A 19,607-nucleotide genomic window follows, 5' to 3' on the forward strand; every position below is an offset into this window, starting at 1 on the left:
TGGGAGGAAGCCTGTGTGGTTGGACACATGGCTTAACTAGGATTGGAGCAGCCAAAGGGTGACCGCGTGTGAATTTACTGTACGTGAATGCCATTAAGGATAATGAACTGGTACAGATGAAGTCGAAGGTTTACATACACTTAGGTTGGAGTCATTAAAACTCGTTTTTCAACCACTCCACAAATTTCTTGTTAACAAACTATAGTTTTGTCAAGTCTGTTAGGACATCTACTTTGTGCATGACACAAGTAATTGTTCCAATAATTGTTTACAGACAGATTATCACAATTTCAGTAGGTCAGAAGTTTACATACACTAAGTTGACTGTGCATTTAAACAGCTTAGAAAATTCCAGAAAATGATGTCAAGGCTTTAGAAGCTTCTGATAGGCTAATTGACATCATTTGAGTCAATTGGAGGTGTACCTGTGGATGTATTTCAAGGCCATCCTTCAAACTCAGTGCCTCTGCTTGATATCATGGGAAAATCAATAGAAATCAGCCAAGACCTCAGAAAAAAAATTATAGACCTCCACAAATCTGGTTCATCCTTGGGAGCAATTTCCAAACGCCTGAAGGAACCACGTTCATCTGTACAAACAATAGTACGCAAGTATAAACACCATGGGACCACGCAGCCGTCATACCGCTCAGGAAGGAGACGTGTTCTGTCTCCTAGAGATGAACGTACTTTGGTGCGAAAAGTGCAAATCAGGACCTTGTGAAGTGCTGGAGGAAACAGGTACAAAAGTATCTATATCCACAGTAAAACGAGTCCTATATCAACATAACCTGAAAGGCCACTCAGCAAGGAAGAATCCACTGCTCCAAAACTGCCATAAAAAAGCCAGACTACGGTTTGCAACTGCACATGGGGACAAATATCGTACTTTTTGGAGAAATGTCCTCTGGTCTGATGAAACAAAAATAGAACTGTTTGTCTATAATGACCATCATTATGTTTGGAGGAAAAAGGGGGATGCTTGCAAGCCGAAGAACACCATCCCAACCGTGAAGCATGGGGGTGGCAGCATCATGTTGTGGGGGTGCTTTGCTGCAGGAGGGACTGGTGCACTTCACAAAATGGATGGCGTCATGAGGAAGGGAAAATGATGTGGCTATATTGAAGCAACATCTCAAGACATCAGTCAGGAAGTTAAAGCTTGGTCGCAAATGGCTCTTCCAAATGGACAATGACCCCAAGCATACTTCCAATGTTGTGGCAAAATGGCTTAAGGACAACAAAGTCAAGGTATTGGAGTGGCCATCACAAAGTCCTGACCTCAATCCTATAGAACATTTGTGGGCAGAACTGAAAAAGCGTGTGCGAGCTTCAAGGCCTTCAAACCTGACTCAGTTACACCAGCTCTGTCAGGAGGAATGGGCCAAAATTCACCCAATTTATTGTGGGAAGCTTGTGGGAGGCTACCCGAAACGTTTGACCCAAGTTAAACAATTTAAAGGCAATGCTACCAAATACTAATTGAGTGTATGTAAACTTCTGACCCACTGGGAATGTGATGAAAGAAATAAAATCTGAAATAAATCATTCTCTCTTCTATTATTCTGACATTTCACATTCTTAAAATAAAGTGGTGATCCTAACTGACCTAAGACAGGGAATTTTTACTAGGATTAAATGTCAGGAATTGTGAAAAACTGAGTTTAAGTGTATGCAAAGTTACGACTTCAACTGTATATGTGCTGTTTTACAGAGAAATAATGCACAAACCAGCAAAAGGCCTAGGGATGAAATGGCAGCTTTTTAAAAATGTAACCTTTTTTAACTAGGCAAGTCAGATAAGAACAAATTCTTATTTACAATGACGGCCTACACAGGCCAAACCCGGACGACGCTGGGCCAATTGTGCGCCGACCTATGGAACTCCCAATCACAGCCGGTTGTGATACAGCCTGGAATCGAACCAGGGTGTCTGTAGTAACGCCTCAAGCACTGAGATCAAATCAAATCAAATCAAATTTATTTTTATATAGCCCTTCGTACATCAGCTGATATCTCAAAGTGCTGTACAGAAACCCAGCCTAAAACCCCAAACAGCAAGCAAAGCATGTGAAAGAAGCACAGTGGCTAGGAAAAACTCCCTAGGAAAAACTCCCTAGAAAGGCCAAAAACCTAGGAAGAAACCTAGAGAGGAACCAGGCTATGAGGGGTGGCCAGTCCTCTTCTGGCTGTGCAGGGTGGATATTATAACAGAACATGGTCAAGATGTTAAAATGTTCATAAATGACCAGCATGGTCAAATAATAATAATCATAGTAGTTGTCGAGGGTGCAACAAGCACGTCCGGTGAACAGGTCAGGGTTCCATAGCCGCAGGCAGAACAGCTGAAACTGGAGCAGCAACACGGCCAGGTGGACTGGGGACAGCAAGGAGTCATCATACCAGGTAGTCCTGAGGCATGGTCCTAGGGCTCAGGTCCTCCGAGAGAAAGACAGAAAGAGAGAAGAGAGAATTAGAGAGAGCATATTTAAATTCACACAGGACACCGGATAAGACAAGAGAAATACTCCAGATGTAACAGACTGACCCTAGCCCCCCGACACATAAACTACTGCAGCATAAATACTGGAGGCTGAGACAGGAGGGATCAGAAGACACTGTGGCCCCATCCGATGATACCCCCGGACAGGGCCAAACAGGCAGGATATAACCCCACCCACTTTGCCAAAGCACAGCCCCCACACCACTAGAGGGATGTCTCCAACCACCAACTTACCGTCCTAAGACAAGGCCGAGTATAGCCCACAGCGATCTCCGCCGAGATGCAGTGCCTTAGACTGCTGCGCCACTCGGGAGCCCAGGTGTGCCAAGCTTGTAGCGTCATACCCAAGAAGACTTGAGGCTGTAATCACTGCAAAAGGTGCTTCAACAAAGTACTGAGTAAAGGTTCTGTATACTTATGTAAGTAAGTGATTTCAGTTTTATATTTGTAATACATTTGCAAAAATGTTTAAAAAAACTGTTTTTCCTTTGTCATTATGGGGTATTGTGTGTAGATCGAGGAATAACAACAATTTTATCCATTTTAGAATAAGCCTGTAACGTAACTAAATGTGCAAAAAGTCAAGGGGTCTGAATACTTTCCGAATTTTCTCTCTGTGTGTGTGTGTGTGTGTGTGTGTGTGTGTGTGTGTGTGTGTGTGTGTGTGTGTGTGTGTGTGTGTGTGTGTGTGTGTGTGTGTGTGTGTGTGTGTGTGTGTGTGTGTGTGTGTGTGTGTGTGTGTGTGTGTGTGTGTGTGTGTGTGTGTGTGTACACAGTAGGCTACTAAATAAACTTTACAATGGCACTGACTTCAAAATACAATCACAAGAAATACGTAGTTTGGAAAGCAAACGCCTACTGCTGAAAAGAGGAGACTAATCTTTTCTTGATTTAGTAGCCTACTGTAACCTATAATATACAGTGGCTATAGAAAGTCTACACCCCCGTTGATTTCTTCACATTTTATTGTTACAAATTGGGATTAAAATGGATTTGTCATTTTTGTCAACAATCTACACAAAATACTCTGTGAAAGAGGAAGTTTTTTTTTTTTTAAATACATTTTTTGGTAAGCAACTCTGGTGTAGATTTGGCTTTGTGTAGTAGGTTATTATCCTGCTGAAAGGTGATTTCCCCTCCCAGTGTCTGGTGTAAAGCAGACTGAAGCAGGTTTTCCTCTAGGATTTTGCCTGTGCTTAGCTCCCTCCCGGTTTCTTTTTTTATCCTAAAATCTCCCGTCTTTGTTGATGTCAAGCATACCCATACAGTACCATGATGCAGCCACCACTATGCTTGAAAATAAGGAGGCAGTTACTTAGTGATGCGTTGTGTTGGATTTGTAACATAAGGCTTTGTATTTAGGCCAAAAAGTATATTCCTTTGCAGTCTTACTTTAGTGTCTTGTTGCATACATATGCATGTTTTGGAATATTTCCTGTATATTTTTATTCTTTTCACTGTCATTTAGGTTATTGTAGAGTCACTACAATGTTGTAGATCCATCCTCTCACAGCCATTGAACTCTGTAGCTGTTTTAAATTCACCAATGGCCTCATGTTGACATCCCTAAGCAGTTTCCTTCCTGTCCTGCAGCTCAGTTCAGGGCGACTGCATCTTTGATGTGTCTGTGTGGTTTAATACATCATCCACATCATAATTATTCCTTTGACCATGCTTAAAGATATATTCAATGTCTGATTTGTTGTTGTTACCCATCTACTAATCACTGCTTTTCTTTGTGGCTTTCAAAAAGCTCCCTGGTCTTTGTAGTTGAATCTGTGTGAAATTCAATACTTGACTGAGGAACCTTACAGAGGTTGTATGTATGGGGGACAGACGAAGGTGTAGTCATTTAAACATGTCAACCTCTATTATTTCACACAGTGAGTCCATATAACTTCTGTGATATGTTAAGCAAATGTTTATTCCTGAATTTATTTTGGCTTGACATAACAAAGGGGTTGAATACTTTGACTCGGGGCATTTCAGCTTTTAATTTAGAAAGTAGATGGCGATAGCATTGGTTTTAGTGACAGGCTAGTTTTAGTGACAGGCTGCTGCAGGGCTGCATATCCAGATATTGGCTACACAGGGTCAACTACCTCAGCACAACTACCACCTCCCCAGAAATACCTTGGTTAAATGGTAAAACAAAGCAAAGCAAGCAGTAAGTAAACCTAACAAACTGAATGCATTTTGTTAACCCAATTCCTGTGATGCTGATCAACTTATGAATATCCAAATATCTAAATTTGATCAGATATCATCATAGAAATGTAAAATGGGTATCTTTCGGTTTCAATAATAACCAACCTAATGAGCAAAATAATGACTAGATGTTAAAGCCTAGATGTTATTTTCTTGTAACATGTCATGGGGGTAGGTATTGGGGGCCACTTCCCTATAGGCATAAAAGTATACAAACACTGCCAATTATTTTCTCAAAAGACACAGAACTAGCCTGGTCCCAGAACGGTTTGAGTTTTTGCCTAATCCATGACTGTCATAGAGGGAATTCGATGAATGCCCCGAGTGAACAGGGTTAGCGTTGATTGCATTCGATTTGGAACCGGGTGCCCCGTTCTGGCCGACGGCGAAATCGGCTCAAAGCAAAAGTGACGTAGGTTATGCACATGAGTAATACGTAGGATTCTGTGTTTTTGAGTGCAAAGGTGATTGATTTTGATAAAAACGCTTCATCTGCCTTCACAATGAAAACCGGTTTGAAAATGCAAACATATTTTAAGGACGAGATGATGTATGTTTCTAAACGATGCATCACGATGCCTTGTTGAAACATGACCGAGCTGCACAGATTCGATTTGAGAAAGGGCACTCCTCCCTCACCGATTTTGCCCGTTCACTTCACGGGTCATAGCCAGGTGCACATAGTCAAACTCCCTCACTGGCAAACAATTTTAGTTTGGCATGACAATTCCACATAGAGTTGGCAAGGCAGAAACAGACTGGCACCCAGGCTAACACAGAACGTTTGATTGAAGTTTAACAGAAAGTTCCACAATAAGGAGATAAGAGGGTTTGTGGAAGCCATAAAACGATTTATGAATTTATGAACTGCAACTACAAGTGTTTCAACTCAAGCGTTATGAGCATTTTAACAGATTAGTATCTTCAATAGACCATATTTCACACTTCCAGAAAATCTGCATATCTGATCTTTGATTTTGCAGCATATTAAACCGAAACTTTGGTGTCTCTGATACTGGCAATTAATAACCAACTTTGTCACGTTGCAAGAAAATAGCGCTGCTGTGATGTACTGTAGTCCGACAAGCACTACACCAGCTAGTGGGACTGAAATTTTGTTGATGCCACAAGTCAACACTTATTATAGGCCAAATTATGGAGTAGAATAGTTATTTTTTCATTGACTGCTGATAACTTTCAGATATGAATAACATCAATTGAGTGCTACAGTATTAAGAATGAAGAGATGCAAATAAAATAAAAACATTACTTATCCAACAGCTCTACCTTGTGGTAGAAAAATAAACTACATTTACATGCAATTATTATGACACTCAAGAAATGGCTCAACTAATGACATTTTAATTCAAGCTTTCATACAAAAATCAAACAAACTGTCACATGGCTTTGGCTTAAGTAGCACTAATACATACACATACACAATATCACTTTTTACGACTGATTCCCTATCCTGGTCCTAAATGTATCTTTGCATGTACCAATTCAACCTAAACCTATCTGTATGAACTAAAAGGAAACACAGTTTTAAAACAAATCCATTGTCTTAAAAGGCACTGTGGAACCTCCTGATATGAATCCCAATTTAAACTTTAAAACAAGACTAAACTGGTGTTACGGTCCTGTAGTTACAAGGAAAGTATCATTTAGGTTCTTTGAGATGAGATTCACCCTAAAATGTCCAGCAGCGGAAAGGTATGTGATGTAGCCAAAGACCACAACCATTCTCAGAGTGTGGGTGTCGTGCTTTTACTCCACTGAATAACCATGACTAAAGGGGTTCCGGGTTACTCTCCTTCAAGTCTGTGGTCCTTCATGTGGTCCTCGTCTACTAGGCTCCTGGTGGTGTCCATTGGCCACCATACGTTGCTCTGTATGAAGGAGCTGGCTAAGCAGTGGACACAGGCATGTGTCTTACCCTTAACTGCTTTTAGCAACGCTGGTACACTGACACACTAGCATTACTGGGAATTGGGTTGCTAAAAAACAGAACAGGCTGGAGGAGCAAGAATTTTATTTATTTTTATTACAAAAAACACAAGGAAGGGGTAACATTGAAGTATTAGAACATGAAGGACAAACAATGCAGCGTCAAGACACTATCAAACATGTATCAGTCTTTCCGCAACAGAGCAAGAAGTTAAATAAAATTCAATTTCCGCTAACTCTTGCCGGTGGTCTGGACGGTTGGTCTTTATAACTGGGGGAACTTGAGACAAATTACCTAAAGTTATTATTTAACAGACTTTCCACATAATTTGGATATTTTATCTCAAATTCCCCCCGCTATAAGGACCAACGGCCAAGATCACCGGCAGAGTAAGTTGAAATATAATTTTATTAACTTCTGGCCTGCGGACTGTTCAGTTTTTGCAACCCAATTCCTAGCAATGCTTGTGTGCCAATACACCAGTGTTGCTAAAAGCAGCTATCTTGGCCTCTCTCTCACTGCTGATTCATCTTAGCTGCTTCTGCCTTGATGAGTGAGATCAGCTCCTGGTTAATCAGAAACACAAAACGAAGACCTGCAATCTGGAGAGACAAATGACTTGTTGTGACATTCATGTATTAGTAGAGGTGGTTGTTATAGATCAGGTATTATGAAGTAAAAAGCATGACAGGCAGACAGAACTCAATCTCAACTATGTAGTCTTGTTTATAAGCCCCTTTAAAACATTTCTTCATCTCACTCTTCTTGCACCAGCTACCGTATAATACATCCTGCCATTTAAGTCTTCCAGAACCTTCCACAAACCTCCACTACAGAGTTGTTGTTGAGTTTCCACTTGTTGCCCGACAGGACTGGTCTGCCGTCTATGTAGATGGGCCTGCGGCCCTCGTTGGCTATGAAGAAGTCCCCGTTGTTCTTCAGTTTAATGATCCCTGTACATTAGACATAGACATTTATAAACAGTTACAAACACACAATGAAAAACTAGATCAAGTCCTGATATTTTGCCATAATATTACTATATGATATACGTTTATCAGAAAACAGTCATTTCAACAGGGTCTAATTTCACTATGGTTAATTGAGGACAGGGCAAGCACTGTCCTCTAGAGCCCAGATAATACAGGTTCTTCAGCATCAGACCCGGGTAATGCAGATATGGGCTGCATCCAAAATGGCATCCTATTACCTATTTAGTTCACTACCATAGGGTGCCATTTCAGTCACAGCCAATGTTAAATGAGGTCCATGTCATGGTGCTGATAAGGGAGTCACCTTGTTTCCTGGAGATCTTCCAGGCAGGTCCTTCCAGAGACAGATCCACATCTATTTGCTTGTCCTTGGTGGCTCTGCCCAGGGTGATCTAGAGGAAGTCAGATTAGCTTCATAAATATATATATATATATAAAACATTTTCATAAGAATACATTTCCATATAATGAACCTGCTCCACAGTCATCTTACTATGGTCCTAATACAATTTGGTACTGTACTGTAAATTCAGTTAATTCAATCTGAAATGAGCTGCTCACCTCTCGTGACCTCATAAGGTAGCGAACCATCCGGCCTCTCAGAGCTGCCAGCGTCTGGTTGTCAAAGTCTGGAGAGTTCATACCTGAGAACACAACAACATAAACCCCCTGCAAGACTGGCTTCTTACACACACACACTCTCTCACACACACACACACACACACACACACTCTCACCTGTGATGCTGTCCACCAGGACCTGCCAGCGTGGTAGCTCCTGCTCCAGCTGTCTTATCTCCTTCTTCTGATGGCGGTCAGATATCATCAGCTCTGAAAGTGGGGACAGAATGAGGAAGGGCAGCAGGAGAGAGAATGGGGAAGAGGAGAAGAGATGACAGACTTTAAGCCAATCAACATGCATTAAGGTGCTTTGAATTTGATCAATGAAGCACCTTCTTAGATAGAACCTTGCACATTACTGACACATAAAAAGGAGTCTGTTTGAGTAACTCACCATGCTCCAGCACCTCATCTCTGCTCTCCCTGGGTAACGAGACAGAGAAACTGATTAGAATGACGGGGAGAGGAGGAGCTCTAAATTTGAATTCAGGGAAACTGGAAATGAATTGTGGTCAGAATGTTGACCGGTTCTCTTACTTTAGCTTAGCATCATCCACCAGCTGTTCAGCATCAGAGAAGTTGAGGACTTGGTCACCTTTAGGGAAAGGTTGGACTGCAAAAGACAATCAAACCATACAATAAGGCATTATATATAGGGGGACTGATGGGCACTGTCTACTCACTTAGTTTTAGTTTGCAACAGTGGAACAAATCAAATTTGTCACATGCGCCGAATACAACAGGTTACAACCTTACAGTGAAATGCTTACTTACAAGCCCTTAACTTAAAAGGTTGGTTAAGTAAAAAAGAAGAAGAAAATAAACAAATAATTAAAGAGCAGCCGTAAAAGAACAAGCAAAGCTACATACAGGGGGTTCTGGTACAGAGTCAATGTGCAGGGGCACCGGTTAGTCGAGGTAACTGAAGTAATATGTACATGTAGGCAGAGTTAAAGTGACTATGCACAGATTATAAACAGAGAGTAGCAACAGTGTAAAAGAGGAGTCAGGGTAGTCCTTGATTAGCTGTTCAGGAGTCTTATGGCTTGGGTGTAGAATCTGTTAAGAAGCCCTTTGGACCGAGACTGGGTGCTCCGGTACTCTCCTTGCTTGGAAAATGGCTGTGTGGTTTTTCTTGTTAAGGTGCTGTCCTAACATAATCTAATGTTGTGCTTTCGCCGTAAAGCATTTTTGAAATCGGACAATGTGGTTGGATTAACGAGAAGTGCATCTTTAAAATGGGGTATAATAGTTGTATGTTTGAGAAATTTGAATTATGAGAGTTTTGTTGATTTGAATTTGCGCCCTGCTATTTCACTGGCTGTTGAATAGTGTGTCCCGCAGGTGGGACGCTAGTGTCCCACATACCCCAGAGAGGTTAAAGTTCTTACTCACATTGGCTAAGGAAAGCGTGATCATACAATCGCCCGGAACATATTCCAGTCTGTGCTAGCAAAACAGTCCTGTAGCTTAGCATCTGCTTCACCTGACCACTTTCTTATTGACCGAGTCACTGGTGCTTCCTGCTTTAGTTGTTGCTTGTAAGCAGGAATCAGGAGGTAGTTCAACTTTTAGAAATAATTCACTCCATGGATATCAAGTAATGGACTAACGGGGTAGCAGCTTCCCAAATGGTACCCTATTCCGTATTAGTGCACTACTTTTGACCAGAGGCTATGGGAATAGGGTGGCATTTGGGACAAAGCATATGTAACGAACCAATAAGCCCATTTGAGTTTCTCTCACCACTCTGGTCCTCCAGCAGGTAGTACTGTTTGAGCAGCTGCCAGTGCACCAACAGGCTCTTGGGTGTGCGGGAAGGGTAGAACACACTGGGGTGCTTACTCAGCAGCTCCTGGAACACCTCCAGCTTGGGCTGACTGCTCTGTTCATCAGAAAACATAAACATATTTAAACAAACCCACACTCACTTCTTCAAGCTGACACGCATATAGTGCCATCAATCCCACACATGTAAACATATGCAGCAAGTAAAATATTTCACCAATGGGCAGGTCATTGCTTTTTCCAGCATCACTACACTTATTTTATGGCAGAACCATATATACACAAATGTTTATAAATCACTCTATATACAGTCAGTCCACACCATCTGTATTTGGACAATGAAGCTAACATTTGAAATGAGGTTCTACAGTGAGCTCCCATAGTATTGGGACAGTTACACATTTTTTGTTGTTTTGCCTCTGTACACCAGCATTTTGGATTTGAAATGATATGTTGACTATGAGGTTAAAGTGCAGCCTGTCAGCTTTAATGAGGGTATTTTCATCCATATCGGGTGAACCGTTTAGAAATTACAGCACTTTTTGTACATAGTCCCCCCCATTTTAGGGGACTAAAAGTATTGGGACAAATTCACTTATGTGTATTAAAGTAGTCAAAAGTTTAGTATTTGGTCCCAAATTCCTAGCACGCAATGATTATGTCAAGCTTGTGATTCTACAAACTTGTTTGATATTTCCTGTTTGTTTTGGTTGTGTTTCAGATTATTTTGTGCCCAATAGAAATTAATGGTAAATAATGTATTGTCATTTGAGTAACTTTTATTGTAAAGTAGAATATAATATGTTTCTAAACACTTCTACATTAAATGTGGATGCTAAAATGACTATGGATAGTCCTGAATGAAATCGTGGATGATGAGTGAAAAAGTTATACGCACAAATACCAAACTTCCCCCAAAAATGCCAACCTCACCTGTTATTGTATTGGTGAGAGGTTAGCATGTCTTGGGGGTATGATATTTGTGCATCTGTAACTTTCTGACTCATTATTATTCACGATTCATTCAGGACTTACGTGCTAGGAATATGGGACCAAATACTAAACTTTTGACTACTTTAATGCACCCACCTGCAGCATGCCCTCCAGCAGGTATATTTCACTGGTCACCCCCAAAGCCAATTCCTCCTTTGGCCACCTTTCCTTCCAGTTCTCTGCTGCCAATGACTGGAACAAACTGCAAAAATCGCTGAAGCTCACTAACTTCAAGCACCAGCTGTCAGAACAGCTCACAGATCACTGCACCTGTACATAGCCCATCTGTAAATAGCCCATATAACTACCTCATCCCCATACTGTATTTATTTATTTTGCTCCTTTGCACCCCAGTATCTCTACTTGCACATTCATCTTCTGCACATCTATCACTCCAGTGTTTAATTGCTATATCGTAATTACCTCGCCACTATGGCCTATTTTATTGCCTTACCTCCCTTATCTTACCTCATTTGCACACACTGTATGTATGTATGCATGCATGCATGTATATATGTATATATGCATGTATATATGTATATTCCCCTACTGTATTATTGACTGTATGTTTGTTTATTCCATGTGTAACACTGTGTTGTTGTATGTGTCGAACTGCTTTGCTTCATCTAGGCCAGGTCGCAGTTGTAAATGAGAACTTGTTCTCAACTAGCCTACCTGGTTAAATAAAGGTGAAAAAAAAATGCACATAAGTAAATTTGTCCCAATACTTTTAGTCCCTTAAAATAGTATGTACCGTAAACTCCGGACTATAAGCCGCAACTTTTTTCCCACGCTTTGAACCTCGTGGCTTAAACAATGACGCAGCTAATATATGGATTTTTCCCGCTTTCAAATTTGTGGGTCCTGACAGCGTGGAGTATTGTAAAAAAATCCACTATCATCAACGGGTTTCGAAAGGCTGGACTGCTGCGTGTTGAAGAGGGCTCAGCGGGGGATTTGCCTCCGGATGAAAGTGACGAGAGCGACAATGAAAACGATCCAATATCGGATGAAGCAATTCTGAGGCTATTCAACTCCGACACAGAAGGAGATGAGTTCAGTGGTTTCAGTGCACAGGAGGAGGCAGATAGTGACCAATGACTTTCTTGGTAGGCTACTGTTTACTGCAAATGTTTTATTTTTGTTACAAGCCGTGTTTCGTTAAAGCCTATTTATTTTTCTTACAAGCCGTGTTTCATTAAAGCCTATTTATTTTTGTTACAAGCCGTGTTCGTTAAAGCCTGTGTAAAGTTAATTTGTTTCAATGTACCGGTAGGCACCTGCAGCTTATAGACATGTGCGGCTTATTTATGTTCAAAATAAAAAAAAAATTTAATTCAGTGGGTGGGGCTTATATTCAGGTGCGCTCAATAGTCCGGAAATTACGGTAAATAAAGTTCACCCGATATGGATGAAAATACCCTCAAATTAAAGCTGACAGTCTGCACTTTAACCCTATAGTCATTGTATCATTTCAAATTCAAAGTGCTGGAGTATAGAGCCAAAACAGAAAATGTATCACTGTCCCAATACTTTTGGAACTCACTGTATACTCCAGCATTGTGGATATGAAATCATGTATTTCATACAAGACGACAGAACAGAAAGTCACTTTTTATTTGAGGGTGTATTTGTTTTACTGTTTAGAAATGAAAGCACTTTATGCATCCCTTCCCCATTTGAAGAAGTCATATGTATTTGGACAAATTCACTTATTGTGTTTTAAAGTAGTCAAATATTTAGTATTTGGTCCCATACTCCTAGCACGCAATGACTAGGTCAAGCTTGGGACTCGTTGGATGCATTTGCAGTTTGTTTTGCCCAATAATAACTGAATGGTGAATGATAACTGGAGTAATATAAGTGTTCAGAAATATCTATTCTTACTTATAAAAAAGTGACTCCAAAATGACATGACATTATTCACCATTCAGTTCCTCTTGGGCAAAACATAGTCATTGTGATGTAGTCATTGTGTGCAAGGAATATGGAACCAAATACTAAACTTTTGACTTCTTTAATACACTAGAAGTGAATTTGCACAAATACTTATGAATTCTTCAAACATGGCATATGTATGAAAATACCCTGAAATAAAATGTGACATTCTGTACTGTCGCCCAATATGAAAAATGCTATATCAAATTCAAAATGCTGGAGTATAAAGCCAACTTTAAAAATGTTTGCTTCACTGTCCAAATAGATATCACGTGGACTGTATATGGTTCTGGTTTTTGATGTTTATTCAACCATCTCTGAACTGTGTGTCTGATTAAAGAGATTGAGATGCAATAGAGAGCATCAATAACTCTATATTTGGGCGTTGCTTTGTGACTGACTCCATATTTCGAGAGCAAGAACTGGGTCATCTTCACCTGATGTGACTTCATATTTTAAACACCATAGAAACCCCCCAGCCTCACTCACTGATGCAATCTTGGCCAGCAGAGCCTCCTCAGCCTGACTGAAGAGAGCTTTGCTCTGGATTGCAGCAATGGCCTCCGGATGAAGCTGCCTCATCGCCTGCCATGCCAATCTATAACACAGAGACAGGTGTAGAACATTGTTACACATTATAGAGATTTTATTTTCCTTTACTTGACCAGTCAAATCAACAATAATTGGTTGTCTATTACAATAACAGTCTTGAGGTTAATTAATAAGGGGGAGGAACAAATTTGACAGTGGTGTTCAAATGTGCTGCATGGAGCGAGAAAGATAAAGAGAGTGGAAGGAAAAGGATAGTTGGAAGTGGATAGTAGGAGATGGCCAGGGGTGTGTGGGTTGTGGTGGAGCTCTCACTTGGAGATGACGGGGTCGTAGAGCAGAGAGTACCAGCGCTCCTGGATCTCCCTCAGGGTGAAACGACAGCTGAATTTCACTCCCAGATGAACAGAGGTCAGATCTGTCGTCTAACAGCGCACACACACAACACACACACAGGCAGTTGTGCATTACCACATCAATGAGCTGTATTACACATCCATAGAAAGATTATATGGATACATCACAAACACATTGAAAATTCATATTTTCCATTCATCAAGGTCAATGTTTACATAGTATACTATGCTGCCAAATTCCAATGATTTATAGCACTGATGCTTCAGTTATATATCAATAGCCTCTCTCTACTGTCTTTAGGCCTATTACCTGTAGCACAGCGTTGATGAGCAGCAGGTCATCAGTGGGTTTCCAGCGACCCAGGTCTTTAGTGATCTGGAGGGGCTGCTTGCTCTTCTTCACCCTCTTGGCGATGGGCGGGGGGGTGATCACCATGGTGAGGGGCGGCGTGAGGGCCGTGTTGGACTTGGACATCTGACATAGGAAAGCATGGAAATGGGGAACCAATGAGGCATCTCCTTTGCCTTTTTCAGCATTTACTTTAGTAGGGATTTCATCATCGGTCAGACACCCTTATTAGTTAGAGTCTAGAGACAAATAAAGAACTGACCATATAAACAGCGCAATACTCTGCAGGTTGCAGTTTGTCATGAGTCTTGTCCTGGAGGCAGAACTCAGCGATTTTTCCTTAGACAGTCCAGCTGCAAAGTCAAAATTGGCTATATTGTAAATATTCATGAAAATGAAAAAATAAGCTTTTTGGTCTAAATGTAAAGTTAGGCATTAGGGATAGCAGTATGGTTAGGTTTAAGGTTTAAAATCATATTTTTCGACTGTGGCTGTGCTAGGTAGTGACCACTCTGCAGAGCTGCCTCCAGAACAAGACTCATGACAAACTGCAACCAGCAGAGTATTGTGCTGTTTATGTGGTATATGATTTTTATGGTCAGTTCTGAAAAATGCTAACCTGCTAATAGTCTAGCCATTTAATCAAGAGTAATTCAACAACTACCGGTACCTCCCCATCTACCTTTCTCAATATGAGCTACCCATAAAAACACCACCCTCTCTTTGGAGTCAATTCCTCCTTCATACCTTCTTCTTCTCATTGGATGAGGGTTCGCTCCCAGAGAAGCGGATTGGCTCGATGACAGGTGGGCCCTTAACCCTGCTGGATGACTTGGCCAGGCTGCTCTCCACCAGTTCATCATCAAACTTCTTCCTTTTAATTGACCTAGGAATAGGAGAGGATTAGATATCATATAGATATCATATAGCAACCAGAGCTGCAACAGAGAGAACCCCTGAGCTTCCTTTCAGGCAGGCCTACTTCAAATTCAAAGGGTAGGTGATGCAGAATGAATGCTGTCCACTGGTCAGAAGTGTAGGCAGTTATTTTTAATCACTGAACTGTACAAGGTGTTAGATGTTCATATTTCAGGTTAAAACTAATGGAAAGATTGAAGCTAAAAAAGTGCCTCCATAGACAAATTAGTAACGTTCAAACCTCGAAGAGCTCCTGCGATTGGGCACAACACCACCACCCCCAACAAATGCCTGTGTTGCTGTTCTTTTGATATCTTTCATCCCAGTCGACTCCTCGTCCTCTGAACGGCTCTGTGTCCCAGCTGCTCCCATCGGTGCCCCAACCACAGATGCAGCTGCAGCACCTGCCTGCATATCTATCCCCACAGAGACAAATCTCAATGTTAGACACTATGGAATATGGTGACAACATAAATGGCAACAACTTGCAACAAAAGGCAGACAACCAAGAGATGTGCATACCTTTTTCCATGATCTTGTTCACAGTCCAGAGAGTTCGAATAAATGTTGAATAAAGTAATGTTGCTACATTCGGCAGGTGTCACTCAGACAACGTATCTCAGGTGGCAATCTGAGATGAAAGGAAGGTATTAGTCAGAGATGGGCGGTAAATGGGAAGCATGTACTCAACAAATATGGAGTTTCGATTAGCAACTATCGACATTTACTGACGTCACAGGCGGTATGTACATCCAAAAAAGATCTAAATAAAAACGTAGAAGCAACCAATGTAAATCGCACATGTCCCAAGGATCCCGGTTATTACAAACCCTGCTTCCATGTATAGGTCGTTAGTCTACAACAGGTAAATACATTGGAGGTGCTGAATAGGCATTTTTTCGGTTGCATGTAACTTTTTATTTACACATTTTTTGGAAGTACATGCCGGCCGTGACGGCAGTAAATTACGATAGTTGCTCATCAAAAGTCAATATTTAGTGAGTAACGAATGTATTTTGACATTATTAAGCTTGAAAAGCTGGTGAATGGCTGGTTCCTGGGGCTGAAAGGAGATTCGCCATATCAACGTCTCCGTCCTGTAAGGCCAGATTCTGGTTCAAGTGAAACTTGAGCTGGTGAATGCGAGTTTGAATCGGAGCTTCCTGGGAACAGATACTTGGGCAAGTTGTGCTATTGCTAGCTAGTTTGATGTCGATACAGCAGTAACGTTAACGGTCTTCAAAGCTAGGAACATTTCACATCATGGTTATCTAACGAAGCAGCCTCTTCGCTTATTTCTCTACCTACCTCGTCTCAGGCTGGGTTTATCAGCCAACTAGAGTCTGTTCAGGTACGTTGAACTTCGAATAAATCAACACAATTGCTATATGTTTCTGTTATATTCACAATTAGCTAGCTAGTTACATTCATGCTAACAATAACAGAACGAAACATTTCCGGTACGCACAGGAAATGCCGTTGGCCGTCTTCTTCATAACGTTCTCGTAACGTAACATTGTCGCCACCAACAGGACTGGCTCATTTACATCAGACTACCCATTATATTGACCAGATACTCAAGTGGTCGCTCTAACAATGGAAATAAATGTCTTCAAAAATGGATGACAGTCCAAACACGTTATACACTTTCGCTCGGGGTAATCACCGTCGAAACCGGATGCAGATTGATTGCCATCTTAAGTGGAGGCCCAATTCACTAACGTTATCCCCTCAATTTAGCTCGAGGGAGAGAGTGAAGAGTCAAACTCTGGTGACCGTGATATATATATATATATATATATATATATATATATACAGATTTCGGCAAATTGGCATAGTCTCGTAGTGAGGAGCCTAAAAAACGTTGCTAGATTCATAAACATATTTTTTGCAATTCTTAAATGTATTAGAATAAATTACGAAACTATAAAACTAGCTACCTGACAGGAGTGCTAGCTAGATATGTTAGGTTACTAGGTACATTAATAGCTTTAGGTTGGTTGTTTTTAAGCGCAACTTCAAGATTTCCTCCAAGGATGTTTCCTCTCCGATCATTACTCTCCCTCGCTTGGGCAAGGGACATTAAGGTACACTCGGATGTGAATATGTAAAACGTCATTCAAGGGCCGAGGGCTGTCTATGGTGGCTTGCATTCCAAACACTTAAGACACCCTATCCCCTCAAATTAAAGTCGACACTTCTGATGATGTATTATGACGTCTGACGAGTACACGCTTGCAGGGCGAGGGAGGAAGGAATGATTTTTAAATGGACCGCCCATGCCTGGAAATTCGTCACTCGTTTATCCCACGATGATTGTGTTTTCAGCCACCGGTAGCTTGTCGTTGCTTTATATGTGCTACAGTCAATTATGATTACATGTCTACTTATATTAACTATATAATTATTAATAAACGCCTAATGTATGATAGCTAGCAAATTAATTAGCTAACTAACGTTAGCCTGCCTAGCTACTTCTGAAGAAGGAAAATGTTTTATTTCCAAAAGTTAACCAAACAAAAACATTACTTTTATGAGACGTGTTTGTGCATTAGCACAATTTCAAAATTATTTACATTCGTTTTTACTTACACTTGTATGTTGACTCCATATTGACATTGAGGTTATACGTTTTGGCTGACTTTTCTTAGCAGATGTACAATCTTCGTGAATTGAGTTATGGGGCGTTTCAGGCCCTGAAGTGAACATAATTGTACACTTGCAAACTCCATTAAAAACGAGGACTGAGGGGCTTACGTTGCAAAGTTCCCTTGCTTGGCTAATCATTTGGACCGATGACAAATATGGCCGTGGCGATTCCCCCACGGGCATAGAGCTGAGGCTTTACGTCCGAGGGCTGTCTACTTTGAGTTTGAAACGCAGCCAGTGTTTTTTCTTAAAGTTTGCCCGGGATGTCACGTGTCCTACTTATATCACTCGTGACAACCTAACATGCTGACCAGACCGCTCACGCCATTACATTTACATTTTAGTCATTTAGCAGACGCCCTTATCCAGAGCGACTTACAGTAGTGAATGCATACATTTCATTTCATACATTATTTTTCTGTGCTGGCCCCCCGTGGGAATCGACCCACAACCCTGGTGTTGCAAACACCATGCTCTACCAACTGAGCTACAGGGAAGGCCATCGCACGCATGTTGATTTTGTCCACCCACACCAGACGCGATCAGTACACGCAGGTTGAAATATCAAAACAAACTCTGAACCAACTATATTAATTTGGTGACAGGTCAAAAAGCATTAAACGTTCTTCTTCTTTGGACTTGATGTGGCGGTTGGCATTAACTTTAAGGTGCACTACCAACTGGACTGGAGTGTGGACGTCAGTTCGTCTTTCAATCACCCACGTGGGTATATGCACCTAAAAACCAATGAGGAGATGGGAGAGGCGGAACTTTCAGCGTCTCAAGCGTCACAAATAGAACCAAGTTCGCAGACGCTCGTGAACAGTGTGAGTTCAATGATTAAATAACATGTATGTGTACATTTGTTTTTGCACCCACACTGCTCGTACGTGTCAACGAGCGTCTGCATAGCCAGGCGCTAAAGTAGAACTTGGTTCTATTTGTGACGCTTGATGCGCTGCAAGTCCCACCTCTCCCATCTCCTCATTGGTTTTTAGGAGCATATACCCAGGTGGGTGATTGAAAGATTAACTGAGGTCCACAGTCCAGTTGGTAGTGGTAATGCACCTTAAAGTTGGTTGCCATTCCATATCAAGTCCGAAGAAGAAGAAGCTGAAGGTGGAGCGATTACGAGAAACTAACTCAGTTTACCCTTTTATCTGTGGATTACTTGTCGGAGTAGAGGATCTTGTGCATTTCAGGTAAAATAACAACTCAATGTTTATATCCCAGGACAAATTAGCTAGCAACAGCAAGCTAGCTAGCTAAATTGCCAGAAATGTTTATTGCTTTTCGATCTGTCCCCAACTTAATATAGTTGGTTCAGAGTTCGTTTTGATATTTCAACCTGCGTTTCCTGATCGTGTCTGGTGTGGGTGGACAAAATCAGCATGCGCGCGATGGCGCACGCAGACCCACGCGAGTGGCCTGGTCAGCATGTTAAGCTTCACATTTTTTGTTGAGCAAATTTGACACTGGACAAAACACCACCTGCTGGAGACAATAGATTTTGGGCCCAGTTATACCTCTCGATTCACCGCTTCCTCTCTGTTTACATAAGTGGTTTACCCCAAAACCACTTTATTTCAATGTGATTCTCTGTCATAAAAATACATGCTATGTGGTTCGAGTAGCTATGTGAACTCATAGGATATGTGCAATTAATGATGACTGGTGGTTTAGTCAAAGAACCATTTTTCCCCAGAGATACTTCTAATATCTCTGGTTTTACCCCATTGAAATATAATTTTATGGTTTACCACAGACTTTCTAGACTGAGGCCCAACATCGCGAAA

At 41.2% G+C, this 19,607-nt stretch overlaps 1 protein-coding gene across 5 annotated transcripts; it reads right to left on the reverse strand.

Moving 5' to 3' along the window:
* Positions 1-6,057: 6,057 nt before the first annotated feature.
* On the reverse strand, positions 6,058-18,044 carry LOC106565444 (microspherule protein 1). 5 transcript variants are annotated; one of them, XM_014132589.2, is made up of 15 exons: positions 17,755-18,044; positions 15,685-15,793; positions 15,404-15,578; positions 14,992-15,130; positions 14,206-14,370; positions 13,855-13,964; positions 13,480-13,588; positions 10,018-10,156; positions 8,809-8,884; positions 8,666-8,694; positions 8,389-8,481; positions 8,213-8,295; positions 7,956-8,043; positions 7,485-7,612; positions 6,058-7,261 (listed from the first exon to the last, which is right to left on the reverse strand). In XM_014132589.2, the coding sequence occupies exons 2-15, from the start codon at positions 15,692-15,694 to the stop codon at positions 7,175-7,177; spliced, it is 1,431 nt and encodes a 476-aa protein (XP_013988064.2). In that variant the 5' UTR covers positions 15,695-15,793; positions 17,755-18,044; the 3' UTR covers positions 6,058-7,174. The 5 variants fall into 5 exon arrangements, with proteins under 5 accessions (XP_013988064.2, XP_045547562.1, XP_013988066.2 ...); XM_045691606.1 differs by lacking the exon at positions 17,755-18,044 and adding an exon at positions 17,103-17,287; XM_014132591.2 differs by lacking the exon at positions 17,755-18,044 and adding an exon at positions 16,631-16,857.
* Between the last annotated feature and the right edge of the window lie 1,563 nt (positions 18,045-19,607).

This window comes from Salmo salar, chromosome ssa12 (genome assembly GCF_905237065.1).
Source record: "Salmo salar chromosome ssa12, Ssal_v3.1, whole genome shotgun sequence".
In the NCBI taxonomy this organism is placed as follows: Eukaryota; Metazoa; Chordata; class Actinopteri; order Salmoniformes; family Salmonidae; genus Salmo; species Salmo salar.

What these genes read in the sequence shown, in the direction of transcription:
- LOC106565444 (XM_014132589.2), bottom strand. An exon ending in TACGACCCCGTCATCTCCAA is followed by an intron (nt 13,589 to 13,854) that starts GTGAGAGCTCCA and finishes TCTGTGTTATAG; the next exon opens with ATTGGCATGGCAGGCGATGA. An exon ending in ACAACAACTCTGTAGTGGAG is followed by an intron (nt 7,262 to 7,484) that starts GTTTGTGGAAGG and finishes TTGTCTCTCCAG; the next exon opens with ATTGCAGGTCTTCGTTTTGT.